The 18,921-nt window shown below is 33.4% G+C and overlaps 3 protein-coding genes across 9 annotated transcripts; 2 read left to right on the forward strand and 1 right to left on the reverse strand.

The window, feature by feature from the left end:
• Positions 1 to 1,805: 1,805 nt before the first annotated feature.
• LOC124840950 (BTB/POZ domain-containing protein At1g50280-like) lies at positions 1,806 to 5,573 on the forward strand. Of its 3 annotated transcripts, none has more exons than XM_047317093.2 (4): positions 1,806 to 2,341; positions 2,537 to 2,604; positions 2,737 to 3,903; positions 4,936 to 5,573. In XM_047317093.2, the coding sequence occupies exons 2-4, from the start codon at positions 2,542 to 2,544 to the stop codon at positions 5,326 to 5,328; spliced, it is 1,623 nt and encodes a 540-aa protein (XP_047173049.2). In that variant the 5' UTR covers positions 1,806 to 2,341; positions 2,537 to 2,541; the 3' UTR covers positions 5,329 to 5,573. The 3 variants fall into 3 exon arrangements, with proteins under 3 accessions (XP_047173049.2, XP_047173048.2, XP_047173046.2); XM_047317092.2 differs by having other exon boundaries at positions 1,807 to 2,341; positions 2,534 to 2,604; XM_047317090.2 differs by having other exon boundaries at positions 1,808 to 2,604.
• Positions 5,574 to 6,373: 800 nt separating this feature from the next.
• XRCC2 (homolog of X-ray repair cross complementing 2 (XRCC2)) lies at positions 6,374 to 12,217 on the reverse strand. Of its 4 annotated transcripts, XM_047317094.2 has the most exons (9): positions 11,672 to 12,215; positions 10,732 to 10,802; positions 9,681 to 9,743; positions 9,302 to 9,445; positions 8,249 to 8,333; positions 7,451 to 7,487; positions 7,270 to 7,370; positions 7,092 to 7,165; positions 6,374 to 6,972 (listed from the first exon to the last, which is right to left on the reverse strand). In XM_047317094.2, exons 1-8 carry the CDS (start codon positions 12,092 to 12,094, stop codon positions 7,142 to 7,144), a joined length of 948 nt encoding a protein of 315 aa, XP_047173050.1. In that variant the 5' UTR covers positions 12,095 to 12,215; the 3' UTR covers positions 6,374 to 6,972; positions 7,092 to 7,141. The 4 variants fall into 4 exon arrangements, with proteins under 4 accessions (XP_047173050.1, XP_047173055.1, XP_087965161.1 ...); XM_047317099.2 differs by lacking the exon at positions 9,302 to 9,445 and having other exon boundaries at positions 11,672 to 12,212; XM_088109035.1 differs by lacking the exons at positions 6,374 to 6,972; positions 7,092 to 7,165 and having other exon boundaries at positions 7,264 to 7,370; positions 7,451 to 7,530; positions 11,672 to 12,217.
• Positions 12,218 to 15,031: 2,814 nt separating this feature from the next.
• On the forward strand, positions 15,032 to 18,763 carry LOC124840966 (uncharacterized). Of its 2 annotated transcripts, none has more exons than XM_047317125.2 (6): positions 15,032 to 15,193; positions 15,769 to 16,035; positions 16,477 to 16,611; positions 17,400 to 17,456; positions 17,996 to 18,130; positions 18,479 to 18,763. In XM_047317125.2, exons 2-6 carry the CDS (start codon positions 15,784 to 15,786, stop codon positions 18,542 to 18,544), a joined length of 645 nt encoding a protein of 214 aa, XP_047173081.1. In that variant the 5' UTR covers positions 15,032 to 15,193; positions 15,769 to 15,783; the 3' UTR covers positions 18,545 to 18,763. The 2 variants fall into 2 exon arrangements, with proteins under 2 accessions (XP_047173081.1, XP_047173082.1); XM_047317126.2 differs by having other exon boundaries at positions 15,065 to 15,089.
• The last annotated feature ends 158 nt before the right edge of the window (positions 18,764 to 18,921 follow it).

The following is an 18,921-nucleotide window of genomic DNA, read 5'->3' on the forward strand; positions in this document are numbered from 1 at the left end:
TCTTCATCCTTTTGCCTAAACAGATACTGAAACCCTACTTTCTCTCTAGTCACCTAACCCTAGCACCGCCACTGAACCCTAACGCCACCGCCACCACAAACCTCATCCAAAGTCATCATGCCGCTGTGAAGTCGCACCTGCAAAGAACCATGGCAGCCATCACGCGCAACCTCCATGGCCACTACCATCAAAGTCGCGATCTCCCCCAAACCACGAAACTCTCCTCAGGCCGCCGCGCTACCCAGATCACCTTCGTGCCTCCGCCATTACAGGATTTTCTCAAGCTGCCACTGTCAGCATCTTGTACTTGCAAATCAAACACAAGCACCCAGAAACAGAGAAAGCTGAATCGCACCACCTAAACCGCTAAGTCTTCATCGTCAATAATGTCGCAAGCCACCCTAATCTTGAACTCCATTCAAATCTTCATTCTCGCACATCAGCCATGAATAATCCAAATCAAGAGCTTTATCGTCAACGCGACAATCCTTGTTGCTGTCGCGCAAAGCTCTAGGGCCATCATCTTCTCCAACCTGCAGAGAACCACAACGAAATCCAGAAAATCCCAAATCAAAGAAACTCGCTGCTTGCCTCCATCGGCCACCATGAGTGCTTTCTTACACAACTAGGTTCGTCTTCTTCATGCTATCATGAGCCGCACAATTCACGAAATCATCCTCATTGAAGCAAAATCGCAAGCAACGTTTTCCTTCTTCTCGCGGCGCAGGAAGATTTCCCCCAAATGTAGAACCCTAATTTTGAGGTGGTAAAGGGGCTGCCACGAAGACTCTACTTTTGACGTGGCAGTAGTTAAATGTCATCTCATTAGTCTTGTGCACACCTGAACTGTCTATCGTTAACGATTTAAACGCCGTTTGCAAAAATGACTAAATTGAACAAAAATTACATTCTTTAGGACAATATTGAATAACAACAAAAAAACTGATATATCTTAAAGATTAAGTAGATTTCAAGATAAATTTGAGAATTTTTAATTAAATTTTGATGGTTCATCTGGCACTAAAAAAAATTAATTAAGTATGTTGAAAGTCTCACATCAACTAGAGATAAATTAATATATAAGTGAGGTGCAAACCTTATCTTATAAGATGGTTTGTGGGGTTGAATTAGGCTTAAGCTCATTTTCTTATATTCACTATTTAATTTTTTATTAACCAAATGGTATGACTATTAAGTGTCCTTAATTTTTAGAAAAAAAAAATTAATCTCTCTTCAAAACGTTTATTTATTCTAGTCTACCAACTTTAGAAATATATTGTTTAATCATTCTAACCAAATTCTGTTAGATTTATTTGACATTTCAAACACATTTATGATAATATTTGATTTATTTACATCATTTAACACATTTTTACTTTAATATTAAGTGAGAAACACATTTAAAACGGTCAAATAAATGATTAAATCCATGTAGTTATAGAAAAGAGAAACTAAATTAATAAAAAAATTTAAAAATTGACTAATTCCAATTTTCTCATAAAGTTAAGAAACCAAAAATATATTTAATCATTTTACAATAAAATAAACTACTCAGTACTCATTAGTTTGTTAATGAGGTTGTTACAATGCTATTTGTTAAAATCCAGTTTTAAACATCTAAGTTGATAGTAAATGCTAATAAACAAAGAAAGAAACTTCTCAATGACATTAAAAAAGTGAGTAAAAGTATGGTAAGATAACATTTTTGTCATTGTAATTGGATATTAGATGTATAGTATCTTTATCATTAACTACCATAATGGTTGTACATGTTCACGTGTTACCAAAGCATGAAGCAGAGAACTCAAATTGCATTATGTGACAAACACAAATGTGAAATACTAAAATATCAGCAAATATACTTTGCTTACCACATCTTCACTTCAAAACACTGTTTTCTGCACCAGACAAAATCTTCACATAAGCTTTTGCTATTCCTTCCACCAACACACATACACCAAAACATTTATGTGATTTTCTTCAATTATTTCACAAGCTACAACAACTTGTTCACTGCATGGAACAATAGGGCAGATTAGGAAAATAAATACATAGGGGTATCAGCTACCTAGCTCCTGTGCCTCCACGTTTACAATAACACCAAAAATTTGTCACAGATGGGGACATGTACATGGGATCTGTCATAAAATAGCCAAAACTAAAACATTATCAATGACACTGTACACTCACGGCACAAAAAGTGTATTTAATAATAAACAAAATCATTATATAAACAATAAAAGAGAGAGAGAGAGAGATGAGGAAGCAAGGTTGAAGTTAATAAGAAGGGTATGAATGATGTTGCAGAGTTGTGGCTGAAACTTGTTCATAGTTTAATTGGGTGAGTTGGGAATGATGCAAGCTTGTGCAGCATATAAAAAATTAAACCACCTATTTGGGTTAGAATATTGAATAATAACATAAAACCAGACCACTGTAGGATGATAACAAGATTTATCTTTCTCTTTTGTCAAAAGGGGTGCATAATCATATCCAAAAGCACAATTTTTTTATCTGTTTTCCTTCAATGCAGAAGTAGCCATGCCGAAGCCTTGTGACTTGCAAATCAACATCGATGGTCAGCAGATATTTCTATTGAAAGAGGTATTCACTTATATGCTTTCTAGTTTGATATACTTCATAGGAAAACTATAAACATTAGTTGTTGTCAACACTCAATCCGAATGAATATACAATTGTGTAAGGTGATCTGACTCTGGTTTATGTATTTTGCAGAAGGTTATTTCAAAATACTGTGGAGGGTTGAAGAAAATCTTGAATCACAGAAAGAGAAGAGGTCATGTGAAGCAGGAGTTGGGGATTAGGATCAATGATTTTCCTGGAGGACCAGAAGGGTTTGAGCTAGTTTCAATGTTCTGTTACAATAATGGAAAAATACAAATCACTGAAGCTAATGTGTGTCTCCTACACTGTTGTGCTGTTTATCTTGGAATGACTGAGGAGGTACTCAGCAACAATCTGTTGCAGCAAACAGAAGCTTTTCTCCAGGGAATCTTCAACTGGAAATGGAGTGAAACACTTGTGATTCTCAAGAGTTGCGAGCGGTTTTATGCATATGCAGATGGTTATGGTCTTTTGGAGAAGATCATCAGTGTCTTAGCCAAGTTTGTGCAGAATTCAGATTCAAACCTCCTCATGTCCTCACCTTCAGCATCATCATCATCTTCTTCACCAGAAACCAATTCTGCTAAAAGATTCTCTTTTTCATCCAAGAAAACTACCCCAGAAAAAATAAAGTCAACTTTGTCACGCAAGGCATGGTGGTTTGATGATTTGGCAACTTTACCACCAAATATCATCGAGAAACTTGTCCAGGCTATAGGAGCATACAAAGCTGATAACAAAGATTTAGTCCTCACAAGATTTCTGCTGCATTATCTGAAACTAGCTACTCAAACCAGAGTAGTTAATAGCAGCAACAACAGTGAATATGCTGCTCTTGCAGAAACTGCAACTTATGGAGTCATATCAGTTGGAAAAGAGATATTTTCTTGCAGAGGCCTTTTTTGGGTTTTAAGGATTGTATCAAAGCTTGGGCTGGGTAGAGATGTTAGAACAGAATTGGAGAAACTGATTGGTGGGGTGATTGAGCAAGCTACACTGGATGATCTTCTGGTTTCTGGGCATGACATGGGAGTTTATTATGATATTAATTTGGTGATAAGATTGGTTAAGGTATTTGTTGATATGAATGGCTCTGATGATGGAATGTGTTTACAGAAACTGAAAAGGGTTGGTAGATTAATTGACAAGTATTTGAGAGAGATATCCCCTGATCAGAACCTCAAGATCTCTAAGTTTCTTGGAGTAGCAGAATGCTTGCCAGACTCAGCAAGGGATTGTTATGATGGAGTCTATAAAGCCATTGACATCTATCTTCAGGTGAATAACACATACCCTTTCCCTTGCTTTTCATATGCATCATCTTCCTCAATGATCATAGGAATGAAAAAGATCAAAGAGATGATTGTTTTACTTGAGAAAGCAAATTTTTGGTTTTTATTTCAGTTTTTCTATAAATAACTACAAAAATGGTACAATATATAGTTTTTATTTTGCTTTCTGACACTAAAATTTGTACAAAAAACAATAAAGATCCCTTATTATTTTATTCTCAATTTGTTTTTTTTTCTTTTTAATTAATTTTATTATACTTACTTGTATACATATTCTTTTTATTATATAAACGTATACACATGACTGTATTATGTGCCATATGCAATCAACCAAAAAAGAAAGAAAGAAAGAAGAAGGAAGGGACCAGGATACATACAATCTTATTTAAACATTTCTCTAGATTCTCAAATTATTTCCCCCATTTTTCTAAGAGCATCAACTGTCATTATCAGGAGCTTCAATTGCAAAAATATATTATATTATATTATATTGGATGCTGTAGTGTAAAAATTTCATGCTAAAAATATTTTAATCCGTATATTGGGCTTTTTTTGTTGTTGTTTTCTGTTACAAAACACGGGGAGTGGGAAAAAATCTAATAAAGTCAAGGCATGCGATCGGGTTTGGAAATTCTTGAACCCCATTTATAATAATAAATCCCCAAATCCATAAGTAATTTAGAACAGGAAATTACTGTGAAAAAAGATTTTAATTTATACAATCTCACCATAAATAAATAAATAAATATGTATATATATTGCCTTACAATAAAAATTTATGGAAAATATACTATTAATAGATGATAATATATATTTCCTTTGCACTGTTAATATACAGAGTGTTCATGATTAAAAAAACTATTATTCATAAGTTTCATTCATCTCAATATTCTGAATTCTTGCTTCCAACTGAACATGACAGCATTAGCTGCTACATAAAATTTTGTTCTTTCTTTTATACTGCCGTATTTGACTAGTACTACTAAGTATTATTTTCTGAACCGATAATGATTTGCAGGCTCATCCAATTATCACATTTGAGGAAAGATCGAGACTGTGTAGATGTCTTAATTACACCAAGCTCACCTTTGAAGCAAGTAAAGATCTGGCCAAGAACCCCAGAATACCTCCCAGGGTTGCAATGCAGGCTCTTATTTCTCAACAATCAAAGGTTCCAACAATTGACTATGTAACTGAGAGTCCAAGAGTGAAACCTTCCCAATTAGTTTTGTACAATGAAAAAACCAGAAACAGCTTCACCAAAGAGAAGAAAGAAATGGAACACAACATAGACAAGATGCAATGGGGAGTAATTGAACTTGCGAAATTACATAAGGAAATGAACGGTCACGTATCGAAGTTGATCTTGCTTGATCCTCCTCGTTCTTCATCCTCACCAAGATTTTGTTGAGTGTCTTTTCTTCATCTTGTGTAACTCTCCACCTCTATCCAAGATATTATAGTGTTTCTGGAATTGTAAAAAGCTGTAATTGTAATTTTATCTTCTATTTGCTTTAGAATTTCAACGCCGTACATGGAATCAAATAGTAGAGATTTCGTTGCATACATCAATATTATTGGATAGTTTTCTGCGAACAAGAGAAATAATGTTATTGTGTATTACGTTCTAAGGGTAGTAAAGTTTTGATTGCTTCGGACTTCGTTGTTTTAATCCATCTGTAAGCTTGGGATATTTTCTGAATAATAGGAATAAAACAATAATGAAAGAGTGCAGGAAGAGATGTTAACAGTTCTGAATGATAATATGTTTCAGAACAAACCCTTTTTAATCCAAAAGTGCTCCAGTTTTAGTCAAACTTCTAGCTTTGCACTCTGTAAAATAGCCCACTACCTTTTAGTTTGTAGAGAAAGAAAATTCATCTGGCTGTCCTTGTTTCCTAAAGTTGTTAGCCTCTGGTTATACCACAAAGGGAAAAAGGAAAGGAAAGAAGATAGACAAAAGTAGAGGAGTTATCACTCACGATTGGTATTGAGTGCTTAAAAAGAAAGGCCTTTCCTAATTTCCTTTGGTTTTACAACGAGAAAGAACGAAACGCAAATAGAATGGTTGGAGTGTATGTAAATATGTGGTGAGTGGAGACCACAAAATTACTTACCCTCCTTCCAAAAGAGTATGAAAAGAAAACCCTTTCCTAATTTCCTTTGGCTTTTACAATGAGAAAGAATGAAAAAATCAATAGAATGAATGAGATGTAAGTATGTGGTGAGTGGTGCCCACCAAACTACTTCCTTTCCTTCCAAAAGAATATAAGAATGGTGGGGCATATGGAAATTCTATCATCACTGCAATCATTTCCCATCTTTTGCAAATATGCTCAAATATGGATGAACTTCAGCCTCTCAATTCAACATTTATCATTTTCTCTATGTCCTAAAAGCACATAACAAACAAAGCCAGGAATAATTGGTACGTATAAAGATTAACAACAATGCAATGATCACATAAAAACACAAAAGTAATTTTATTTAAGGAGTTCACCAAATAACAATAGAAAGATATTCTCCTAAACAAATAATATATTTGCTTCCAAAATACTCATGATATGAATTATGAAGCATCAGAATTTCAACGGTGCAGATGCTGATAAGTAGCGCACATATGAAAAATGTAAGCAAAATAAGCAGGAAAAGGATATGGAAGACAAATGAAGTTCAACTATCAAGCATGAGTTCATGCTATCCAGGAGTACAAATTAGTCACCATCAGCAGAAAACCCTTGAAGCTTCCAGTATTTGGTGTGATTGAACTTTGCACAATAATTATGTTATAGAAAATGTTTGATGTTTGATGTTTGATGAAATATCTTCAGCCAGTGCTTTTGTCCCAGTGCTTTTGTCCCATTGTATAGGTTTGAAAAATGGTCATTCTTTCTGGAATAGCTAAGTAGAACGGAGTTCCTCTTCAGTTTCTCATGCGACATATAAAATTAATCACAGGTAAACTTCACAAAACTTGATTTGATCCCATCTATGTTATAATATTTCCAGTCAAGAAGTCAAACTTTGTTCTTGTAGTGAATCTGTACTACATCAACTATATAACACAAACAATACAAAATTTGAAAGCAAATAAGTATGAGGACTACTAAAGTAATAATGATAGCGATAATATACTTAGAAAGTTCAGAAGATTTGACACGGTAATTTAGTTACCTGCCACTGCAAGGATAATCATTACATAGACATCCTTTCGCAACAAGTACTTATGATTGGACAAAGACACCAGCCTACAAGCTCGACAAATAAAAAAACTAAGTCCAACAAAAAACTCAAGTTTAATTAATAATATTAGAGTTGTTCAAAAACAATGATCCACACATCATGTTCTTACATCTTTCACTACAATCCTGTCTGGAAAACTCAATTTTGGCAATAACCATTCCAACAAGTAGGCTGAGGAGTTTTGATGATTGGTTGTACCAGGATGCTCATCTGAAAGGCAAGAATACGCTGATATCATGGCGGATGACAAAAGCAATTCTCAATTAAAAAAGTAACAATGGAATCCAAACCTGAAGAGTGGACAAGTATTCTGTGTGTAACAAAGGACTGAGACAGTTGAAGAAGCAGTATCAAATTAGAAATCTTAAGACTGAATTTCAAAATTAAGCACACATTAGAAATTAACAAAAAGAAAGCATTAGGGATTAATTTTGGCCCCTTTCCTCCATCCAGGAAAATAAAATGCATTAGAGAAGCCATAACAGCAGCCAGTTCATAAATTTGTTTCACTTTTAATTCATACTCAATATTTAGAAAAGGTTCTTTCTGTAAACAACTGTTATTTCATCAAATAAATAAACATAAAGTACAAGGGAAGATTATTTGAAGCAGCACCTGAAATTTAATAACTAAACAACTGCTTTCACATTTAATGTTGTCATACATAATTAAATTATAATCAAAAGCAGAAACCAGTGATAGTCTCACATCCAGGTCCTGTTAGAATATATTATCTATAGTACGAATAAAGATAATTGTGGGTAGTTATCTATCGTAAACTTTTCCCAGAAATTGTTTAAGAATATCTTTATTTTATATAAGAGGCTTGCCAGATACAAGGCGTCAGGTTATTTATATAATTGTTAAATCAATATCTCGGATAATTACTCTCAATTTCTCCTCCTTTCCCATCTCTCCCACCACTACTATTATTTTCTAGTGTCCTTCCACTTCTATAATTTTTAATTGATATTTCATATATCATTTCATTTTTAGGTCTTCACCTAGAAAATATAAGATCTTAGTAGATTTTTGTAATGGGACACGCATGACAAAAGTAAATGATATACTAGTAGCAAAACTTCTACCTGCCAGACAGATGGCATGTATTCACGATACTGAAAATTTTGATGGTTTCTTGTCATATTTTTTGAACATCTTTCTTCCATGTTCCTGTTATAGGTATCATCATACAAAAATCAAGAAGCACAACTGGGATTAGAACAGATGATACAGCCTACGTTTTATTAGTGGCTGATCAATGAATAGCAAAACAAGGATACAAAAATATTGGGACATTGCAAATGCAAAGAACCGGACAAGTAAACTATGACAGCCGATTGGGTTTCACTAAATTATCTTGGCTTTACAATGTGTTGAAAAATATTAGAGAGAAAATAAGGGAATAGAGGCATGAGAAACATACTTATAAGAGATAAAAGGACACTGTAAAAAGGAAGGAAACTTATGAGACCACAAATACTTTTTTAAAATAAAGATGAGAACGTTCTTGCATCACAATACAGGTTATAATCCTAAGCAGGTTAACATTACAACCTGTACCAATTATATGCAAAATTCTGATATTATTAAAAAAAAGAAAGGGGAATACAAAAGTAAGTAGACCAAAGCAAACCCATTAGGAAAACCTAAAATGTAGAAGACCATGTCTATCTCTATAATACTCATAAGACATGCAAGGAGGAGTAGCACCACCGAATGAATGCTAAACCCCTAATACAATGGTTAACTAAACTATACCACACCTATTACCTGCTCCAAAAATATGAGAAATCCATTCCAACATTTATATTAGAGGATAAAGTACACGGCGGTGTTGTTCTCAATCAGTTACCGGATGACCAGCCTCCTAATAATTAATAGCAGCCAATCAATTACAATGATTCTCCACTAATAACCCTTGAAATGGATAAACTCTTCCTTAACCCACAACTCTACTAATAATTTTTTATGCTTTCCACATATTGCAAGGTGTTATCAAAATCAACCTCCTTGAACCAATCTAAAGATATCTTTCTGATCATACAAGATTTTAGGTGAAATTCAAGAGTTCTTCAAGCTTCTCTCTTCAGAAATTGAAAGGATCATGTTTTAAATTCCACAACCATTATAGAACTCACCCTTTGACCTCATTTGAAGCTGTAGAATATCTATTCCCAAAAATCACTGACTTTGTGGCCATAATAAGCATAGGGTGCACCTGAAGAAGTTTTTTAATATTCTGTACTACAGCTTCTGACACAGTCTGAAGGAAAAGTTTTTTTCTGCATCACATGATATCTGCAAATTAAAATCAACATATATCTGAACCAATGATACACACTTTTTTTCTCCTTGCTTTGTATCTACAAGTTTTCACACCTTAAGAAAGTTAAAGAGGGACAATTTGATCATTTGAGACCGATAATTCAGAATTAAATTGATGCTCTGAGAACTTTAAAACATGAGGCCGAAACACAGCACCACCCACTAGGAAATACCAACATAACTATAACTTACTTGCTGGTTTCTCTTTGAGACAAGAACATTGATGCACGATCCATCCAATGAAAAGCTCCGATGCTGCCAAACACAGTTCACTCAGTCCAAGTTTACTCATTGCATAATTTATTCAGAGCCAATGCCACCATAGTTAAAGCGATGCAGCAACATTGAAAATAACAGTTGGAACCTATGAAACAGCCGCATCATTCCCCACAACTATACACAATATCTCCGGATTTTTAGAGTGAAAAGTTATTCACATGGCATTCCAATATATCAAAGGAGACCACAGAAAAGAAAAGACTTTTATGTTTTACAGTAAATGAGCCAGCCCACCTAAGAATAGTATAAACACTAAAAAAATCGTGTAAGTGGTAACAGTTATGGATGGAAAAAGAGGAGAATTGACTTTGACCAGAATAAAAAAAAATAGATGCAACTAGAAAATCAGAAACCGGAAAAATATGGTTGAATGATAACAAATTCAAAATCATTCTCTGATGTTTACACTTAAGTGTCTAGCTTTTTGCTTAGCGCTTTTCCTCTGCTACACATTTTCCCTTTTCTGTTTTTTCTATATATATCCTCTTTGTATTTGTTTTCAGTGAGTTGAATACCTTTTTGTATCTTGGTATCATTCGCTTCAATAAAGGAGTTTTGTTTCTTTTCTTCCTTTCCTCTCTTTCAACATCATTGAGGTTTTCAGTGTTTGTTTCTACATCGTTCCATCTTCTTTGCACTATGGATCAAGGATACTCTAGTATAAATAATTATTTATCAAAACATGACATTACAAAATGTCATACTTTTCAACAATAGTATAACAATTAAAAAATTGACACTTAAAAATGTCATAATTTACATGAAAAATATGACAGTTCTCTAACAGTTGTGTTATAATGTAAAAGCAACAGTTTTAAATAACTGTCACATTAAAACTCCAACAATATGATTTTTTATAGTGAAAGATCCCAACTATACTCGACAAATAGAAAAGGTACCCAAAAATAAGAGCAGCTTTATTGTACAAATCATAACAAATTCAAGAAAAAAGCAAGAAACCAACCTATCAATCATGAGCACGTGAACACCAACTCCTTGAACTTCTTTCTCCTTCTCTAAACGACAATGCAATGTCTGTTGAAAAACAAGAGGAATAAGATACATTAACAGAAGTAATAATAACACTAGGGTAGTAGTGCAGAAAGAGATGACAGTTATAATAAAATGGTTTAATTACTTTTTAAGAGTTAGACTTTAAACTTAACATAACCCTACAAAACTAGCTTATAAGATTAAGTTTGTATTCACTTATATACTCTAAAATTAACTTTATTTCTAGTCGATATGAGACTTCCAATAGGCCGAAATATATAAAACCGACTTTATCTCTAGTGGATGTGAAACTTTGAATATTACTCATTTGATTTTATACCTCCACAATCTTTAAGAGTAGTCTCTACCTACAAATAAGGGTGAGCAAGAGTTGGGTTCGGCTTATCATTTTCCTAATCTGACCACAAATTTTGAGTATATCATCTATTTAAATTTAAACAAAATTCAATCAAGACCCAAAAATAAATGGAATAAACCGGGTCAACCCAACTTTTTGAATGTAATATATAGATGGTATCAGTATGTATAACTAAATCATAAAATAGAAAGAAGTATAAAACTTAAATTATGGTATAATTTATAATAAATATTGTACGCATCCAAATCAACCTCTGGGCTGGGCTAGCTAGCCAAGTTGGGCAGTGTTCATCCCTGCCTAAGAATTACTTTTGAATTAGATTTAGTCATGTAATTTATAATCTGTTTTAGTTCTACAATTCTGGACTTAAAAAATGCACGTACATCTAAAACCTAAAGTTTATGCCGAGTATCGGGTAAACAAACATATTAGGATACAAGGAAGTACAGGTAATGCAATGCAAAAGTACAATTCAATTGTATGATTTGTATCACAAAAGCATACAAAATGATAAAAGTGAAAAATGGTTTACCCTGAGAGTGTGAAGAAACTCAAAGCTATCGTAACAACGGACATACAAAAAACGGGCCATGCAGAGATGGTACAAGGACTGATCATAAGAATCCGTTCCGTGTTGCGTGATGCGATGAATGAGCAATTGGGAGAAGCGCGTGATGTCGAAGCGGCAATCGAGGTCGAGAAAGAGGACCAAGTGGTCGAGGCCTCCGTAGGGTTTGGGGAGAACGGAAGTGATAGCGGCGTTAATGAGAATTTGGGTTTTGGCGGAGGGCGAGGGTCCCACAAGCTCCAGGACGTTGCCGACGCGGAGAGGAACCCTATGCAGCGGCGGAGGAAACACGAACGGCCGCACGCTGCTCACTCTGCTCAGCATCTCCGCTCCACTCTCATCTCCCTCGATCCACTTTTCAATTTCCTCTCTCTCTTTCTCTTTCATTTCTCTTCTTACTCTTCAAAACTCAATTCACCGTTTCTCAGTCTCACTCAAAGCACACCTCTTCCCGCCTAATAATCCTGCACACAACAATAACGAGAGTTCGCTCGCTATTTTTTCGTTAACAACTTTTTTTTTAATATATTTTGATAATAGACTTTTTTTTACTTCTTATTTTCTAAATGTTTTTCTTTTTTTTTTTTCATTTGATAAAAAAAAGGTTAAATATGATTTTACTTTTCAACTCAATTTTATAAAATAATTTTTTAAAGTAAAATTTTAAATATAACTTAATCTTGTAAAATGGTTGAATAAAATTTACATCTAATTATATAAAAATTTACATCAGTGTAAATTAACACATTTAATATTTAGTGAGGATGATACGTTTATTAAAGAAAATATTAATATTAATATAAAATTGTAAAATTATTTTATCTTTACTTTTTCATATTATTTTTTGTAATAAAGATACACAATAATTACTAAAATATAAAAAAATATTTTAATTGTAGTGAAGTTAAAATAAAATTACCAAAGTTATTATTTCTCATTAAAATTATAATTATGAAATGTATATTATTAAGCTTTTTTTTTATTTTTTTTATAAAGAGTGGCTACGACCAAAATAAACTAAAGTGTCATTTGGTGTCTCTTCTAATTTTGTATATAATTTTTATTCTTTCGTTCTAGTCCTAAAGTTTCCAAAAAATTTCAGTTTTGTTTCTCATTCCTTAACTATTGTGTTGTTTGGTAAGTCGAGGTAACTTATTTATTTAATACGATATCTAAATAATTATACATATAATAAAAACATCACATTTATTATTAAGTAATAATTTAAAGGGTTAAATATGTTTTTAGTCCCTAAACTATTGGCCATTTCTGGTTTTCGTCCCTCTTCCAAAGTAAGGTACACTTTAGTCCTTATACTTTTCGAAACTTTGGTTTTAGTCCTCCAAAACTAACACCGTGAAAAATATGCTGACATGGCTAACGGTAGACTGACACAGTTCTTTTTTTTTTTCAGAGTTTATCAGCTTTTCTTCCTTTCTCTCTCCCTCGTCTCTTCCTTCAATTTCAAAAGGTCAGAGAAAGAGATGCTTAGAAAAGGGATAGAAAGGGAGGAGCAGCATGGACAGCACATACGAAAGAAAGGTCAGAGATGAGAGTTTGCAGTGACACTGATAGAGAAGAGGAACTACAAAATGCTTTTATTTTAGATGTTATTCGTGTGAAACTCTAGGGAAAGAGAAACATTAAGCTGAAACCTTGTGTTTCTAAGCCATCGTAGGTGCTTTATTTATATTGAAAAAAGAGTAATTCAATACAATAAACAGAGGAGCTTTGATATCCTCTAATAACAAAGATATGATTTGTAAATAAATAAAAATATTCCTAATAATACATATATAATCTATATTCCTGATTATATAAGACCAACTCCTTATTTCTATAATTTCCATAATTATAACAATTTGAAATCCCTTCATTTTACTTGAAAATAAAACCTCTTTAAAATTCCCAGCATTATGAATTTTATTTGCATTTGATATCCAAGTAACTCATTTTGATATGCTATATGGTTTTAAATCCATTTAAAACTTGAATGCCTCTTTCAATTCCTCATCCAAATTCACTATAATTTAGCTTAAGGACTAATTATAATTTCTACTGGGTTTGTAGATACGTAGTCATGCACAGAAATACTTTCTCAAAGTTCAGAAGAGTGGAGCAAGTGAACATCTTCCGCCACCCAGACCTAAAAGAAAAGCAGCACATCCATATCCCCAAACTGCTTCACGAATGGGAGACCCGACAGGGACTTCCTCAAATGGAGGTGGAAACCTGACGAATGTGAGCTTCCACTGTTTGATGCCAAAAAGTTTCTGAAGCTTGTTCGCAGAAAGTCCATGGCTTTTGTTGTGTTTTGAAATTGAAGGAAGAGACGAGGGAGAGAGAAAGGAAGAAAAGCTGATAAACTCTGAAAAAAAAAAAGTGTCTCAGTCTACCGTTAGCCACGTCAGCATATTTTTCACGGTGTTAGTTTTGGAGGACTAAAACCAAAGTTTCGAAAAGTATGAGGACTAAAGTGTACCTTACTTTGGAAGAGGGACGAAAACCAGAAATGGCCAATAGTTTAGGGACTAAAAACATATTTAACCCTAATTTAAAATGATTTTTTAATGGATAAATTCATGTATAAAAAAATTATCTGATCCAAACAAAGAACTATTTGACAATTTAATATAGGAGTGGAATTATCATAAAAAAACCGTAAAAGGAAATCACAAGAAAAAAAAAGTTAAATTTAATATTATCATGAAATGAAAAATGTTGACATTATTTTTAATTCAAAATTTTAAGATAATAAATTTATAGATATGATGTTCTACTTTCTTGATTTTTTTTATTTTTATTTAATATGAAATATGAAACTTAAATCATCCTTAAATTCTTAAGGGCTTAATACCCTATTTTGTCTCCAGTTTTGTTCGACAATGTCAAATTAGTCCATCATTTAAAAAGTGCGTCAATTACGTCCTTATTTAATAAAATTTATATCAATGAAATCTCTTCCGTTAAATTCGTACTGAGGTGGAAGTATTGATATAAATAAGTAAGGACGTAATTGACGCATTTTGTAAAGACATAATTGACGCATTTTTTAAAGAATAGACTAATTTAACATTGTCCAGCGAAACTGGAGATAATAATTAAAAACTTACTTTTTGGTGTGAAAATATCATTCGGCAAAATAATATGTTGTGGCGTGGAGGCGCGTGACTGTGAGGAGACGTGGCTCCTTATTAAACGTAAGACATGTTTTTTTCCCGTGCAGTGTTAGGAATGCGTAAGCAACCACGAGGTTTGCACATGGCAACTTGTGGTTGGCTTTGCTTACAACCAAAACGTGAGGTGCTTGTTCTCTTAATTCCAGAACAACCTTCAATATCCACATTATGTTCTTCTTAGTTTATCTCTTTCACACTCTCAGGTCATTAACATTTTTAAGCTTTTGTTAATATTCCATCAACACCAACAAACACAAACCCTTTTAAAAAACATTTCTGTTTTTCTGTCTTTCACGAACACTACCAGGTTTGCTCTCTACATGCACTTTACATGTTCGATAAAGCTATTGATGATTTACCACATGTAGATGTAAAGGAATATAGGTGTTATTTCTGGTTTGTACTACAGAGTTTTTGTAATCTTCCATTGGAAATCTAGTATTGCCTTGTGAAAGGAAAAGACCAAAACATATTAACTTTCCATATCGAACTAGCATTTTCTATTCATATCTGTAATATGACTGTCTTGGTTTTAAAGTAGAATTTGGGAAAAACATAAGATGATCTCTTTAATCGGAGTCAGGATGATGTTAGTTAACTAAATTCCTGCTTATAAGCTGGTCAATTTGATCAGACGAAAAATTGTCTGTCTACTATTATCCCTGCCTTTTGTTGCTATAATCGTCAACTGGTCTTATCAAATTTTGTATCTGCTTCATGATGTTTCTGATCTACTTTTAAATACCCATTTTGTCATTTGTCTAAAAAAAGAAGAAAAAGAAGTTTGTGTAGGGTTTAGATTTGAAAACAAGTATGTCTGTTCTCTTCTTTTTTTGTGTCTGCTGACAGTTTTCCCTCTTTCCATGTATTTTTGAATAACAGCCAGTGCAGGACACGATGAACATTATGTCCACCCACCAGTGTTCTTGGCCCCTTAGAATTCAAGATCATCCTGACAAAACAAGCATTAATAAGGCTCCATTTTGTAGAGGATTGGACTTGCTTAATGTTGGATACCATGCTCAAAAATATGGTCACAGTGCCAGAAAATGCAGACCCATTTTTTCCAGTTCAGGAAGCAACAATATGGATGCCTCTGATTCAGATGAAATTGATAAGAACAAACCCCAGAACAGTGAAATGGGTGGAGTATGTACACTTTTCAGTTTTCTGTTATACATGTAATTCATTACATTCTACTCTATTTCAACATGTTGGCACCTAAAGCATTTGCTCTTCCTTTGCCTCTATCCTTTTCATTCTTTTCCGTTCCTCTAAAGTATCATTACTCATGAAATTATATGTTAGAAATACAGTTTTTCTATCGTTTAATTTGTCAACCTTTCTGTCTTAGTTCCTATATTTCTTACCTCATTCTCCTTTTTCTAGTTTTCTTTATGGAATATAGTTGTATATTTAAGCAAATTCTTTCTCGTATCCTTGATTTTATGTTTTGATGAATTTACATTTATGTAGGAGTTGTTTTCCAATTGATTAAATCCAGACTCAGTCCTAAGAATAATGATTAAGTATTAACTTTCCATTACTGTATCTACATCTGATTCTGGCTCTTTTTGAAATATGCATCAGGTGAACAGTGAAATTCTTAGAGAGAACCTCGAGAAAATAGTTGGAAGAGATGATTCCACTTTTAGTGGATTTGACCTTGCTACTCTCATTAGGAACAAATATGGGAGGTCTTATGATGTTCAGTTGATAAAGAAGGTAAGTTTCTAAACAGGTGGAATTGTGTGTGAGATTTTCATGTCCTGCATGACAAATGCAACATATATAATAGCTTTTTTATTCCGAAGTACAATTATTGAGAAATGAAGAGAATTATCCAGCACACGTAGTTGGTAATAGCATTTTGCTGTTTTTTCTTGCATAGAATTGCCAACAGGAAAAATTCCATTAACGAGCTGATATATCCTCTTGTCAACTCCATCCAGATTGCATTTGTTTATCAGGCATACACTTCGAAATACTGAAACATGCATGGTGGTGTTGTTCATAGACATGCAGATAGGGATCAAATCACAGTGCACATTTCCACCTTTTCTCACTTTACAGCATGTATGTTTCTATTTATCTGTTAAAATGCTTGCGGTTGAAAAAATTCTGATGGTAAAGAGTTGAATCTTGTAATTAATAATTATATCCTGCAGTATGTTTAATTAAAAAGTAGGTTCATTCCATCCCACCTTCCTTTAGAGTGGGAGAAAGGAAATTGTATTGTTAAAAGAGTTGGATATGCTTACCTGCCATGTATGAACCAATTTCAGAAGTTACTGGCATCCTTGTTCTTGAATTTTGTTGCATTATCTGTTTCCTTCAAATTATATCTTTGTCCTTGTTCTTGAAACTTCATATGCGTATTTGATGTTTGTTTCCTACTTTCACATTTTACTTATGAAGTCCTTGGAGCATTATATCAGCTATTTGGTGTTTGCTTGATTCTTTGAAATTGGATAAATTGCTGAACTAAGACATAGTTTGATCTTCTATGCTAGGAATTCATGGGAAGAAATCTCCTTGCAATGAATGTAATGTGGAAGTACATGGAGCAGGTATTTGAACTTTTGTGCTATGTATTATCCAGTGTTTTCTTGGCATAAATACATGACTTGAGTAGATTCCAAAAAATGAAATGTACGATTCATTGGATATTAAGAAGAAAGAAAAAGGAAAATACTAGACACAATTTTTTTCCCTATAATTTTTGTCATAATGAGTTGATGTTGTTATTGACTTCTCTTGCATAAAGAATGGTTCCTGCACTTTTCGCTTACCCAACAGCCACACTAACTAATTCTGAGGGAATTCATTCAAGCTGACCATGTTGCAATAATCAAATGAAAACAGCTTATTATGCCTTATATTAGTTTATAAAGGGGCACAGAAGAAAAAGAGGCAAAAGTTTCTACCATTTCAATTTCATAGATAGTATTGGTATAAAGTAGTTTTAGTACTCAAACCATGCATTTGGTTGTGCTCTAAAGTAAATGGTTATTAAAAGCTTTTTGTATTACTATGGAAGTGGTTGTATACGATGAAGTTATCCACGTAATAATGTATTTCGGTATGTCCAATATCGTTTTTCTATTAGAGATCTTTCCCATTGACTGAAGAAGAGTATATTTTGAGGCTTGACGATGTTGCAAACACCTTGAAATGCTGGGGAGCTGTCTCACATATTCGGAACAGCCTAGAAAAGTCAAAGGAACGACCTCGAATAGGGAAGGTAAAATTATGCTCTTCTTTTTTATACTATTACCTAGATTTTGTATGGTGAAAGGATTATATATATATATATATATATATATATATATACACACACACACACACACCCTTAGAAAAGACAGAAGACACACATAACAAAAACAATAAAACAGTGGCTGCTCGATGCAAAGCTCACTGGTAATGAATAAATAAGAAGATCTATAAAAAAATGAAAAACTCCGAAGGATGTGCAATTTTGAATCGAGATTTTTGTTTTTTTACACTGACAATAATCCTATACATAAGTTTTGGCTGGGAAGACAAGAAAAACTGGTATGTGCATGTTGTAATATATAATTATTTGCTGCAGGCAGTAAGCATTTTTATAGATATGGATGAGTCAGGTGCTCGTGCCAACGAGTGGATCTACAAATAGAATGGAAAGCATTGGTGAGTTTAAGCTAGTCACTGGATTCAGATACAGCTTGGGAAAAGTCCACAGCCGCAGGACCACCACTTTTTGTGAATTTCGTTAGTTTGGAATTTTATTATACTTGGATTTTAACATCTCCAGATGCATTTTCTAACGTTTCTGATGGCAACTTGGCATCAGGGCTAGGCAACAATAATTTTGGTTCTTCCCTTCTTTTTTCAATTGTTCATATTGATGTAAAATTAGTACATATAAGAAAAGCATTCATACTAGTTAATGTAAGAAAAACATTCATATTAAATTTATAACAAACTTGTTTCAAATTACGGGGTATATTGATCTTAATGGTTGTTAATGTTTTGTAAGCACGTTCCTTTGTA

This window comes from Vigna umbellata, chromosome 3 (genome assembly GCF_029865625.1).
Source record: "Vigna umbellata cultivar VRB3 chromosome 3, Vumbellata_1.0, whole genome shotgun sequence".
Lineage (NCBI taxonomy): Eukaryota > Viridiplantae > Streptophyta > Magnoliopsida > Fabales > Fabaceae > Vigna > Vigna umbellata.

What these genes read in the sequence shown, in the direction of transcription:
- LOC124840950 (XM_047317093.2), top strand. Translation starts at nt 2,542, where the DNA reads ATGCCGAAGCCTTGTGACTTGCAAATCAACATCGATGGTCAGCAGATA. An exon ending in AGATATTTCTATTGAAAGAG is followed by an intron (nt 2,605 to 2,736) that starts GTATTCACTTAT and finishes TGTATTTTGCAG; the next exon opens with AAGGTTATTTCAAAATACTG. An exon ending in CCATTGACATCTATCTTCAG is followed by an intron (nt 3,904 to 4,935) that starts GTGAATAACACA and finishes AATGATTTGCAG; the next exon opens with GCTCATCCAATTATCACATT.
- XRCC2 (XM_047317094.2), bottom strand. Translation starts at nt 12,094, where the DNA reads ATGAAAGAGAAAGAGAGAGAGGAAATTGAAAAGTGGATCGAGGGAGAT. An exon ending in AGTTTCTTCACACTCTCAGG is followed by an intron (nt 10,803 to 11,671) that starts GTAAACCATTTT and finishes GTTTTTCAACAG; the next exon opens with ACATTGCATTGTCGTTTAGA. An exon ending in TCTCAAAGAGAAACCAGCAA is followed by an intron (nt 9,446 to 9,680) that starts GTAAGTTATAGT and finishes CATGTGATGCAG; the next exon opens with AAAAAAACTTTTCCTTCAGA.
- LOC124840966 (XM_047317125.2), top strand. Translation starts at nt 15,784, where the DNA reads ATGAACATTATGTCCACCCACCAGTGTTCTTGGCCCCTTAGAATTCAA. An exon ending in TGTGGAAGTACATGGAGCAG is followed by an intron (nt 17,457 to 17,995) that starts GTATTTGAACTT and finishes TTTTTCTATTAG; the next exon opens with AGATCTTTCCCATTGACTGA. An exon ending in AACGACCTCGAATAGGGAAG is followed by an intron (nt 18,131 to 18,478) that starts GTAAAATTATGC and finishes TATTTGCTGCAG; the next exon opens with GCAGTAAGCATTTTTATAGA.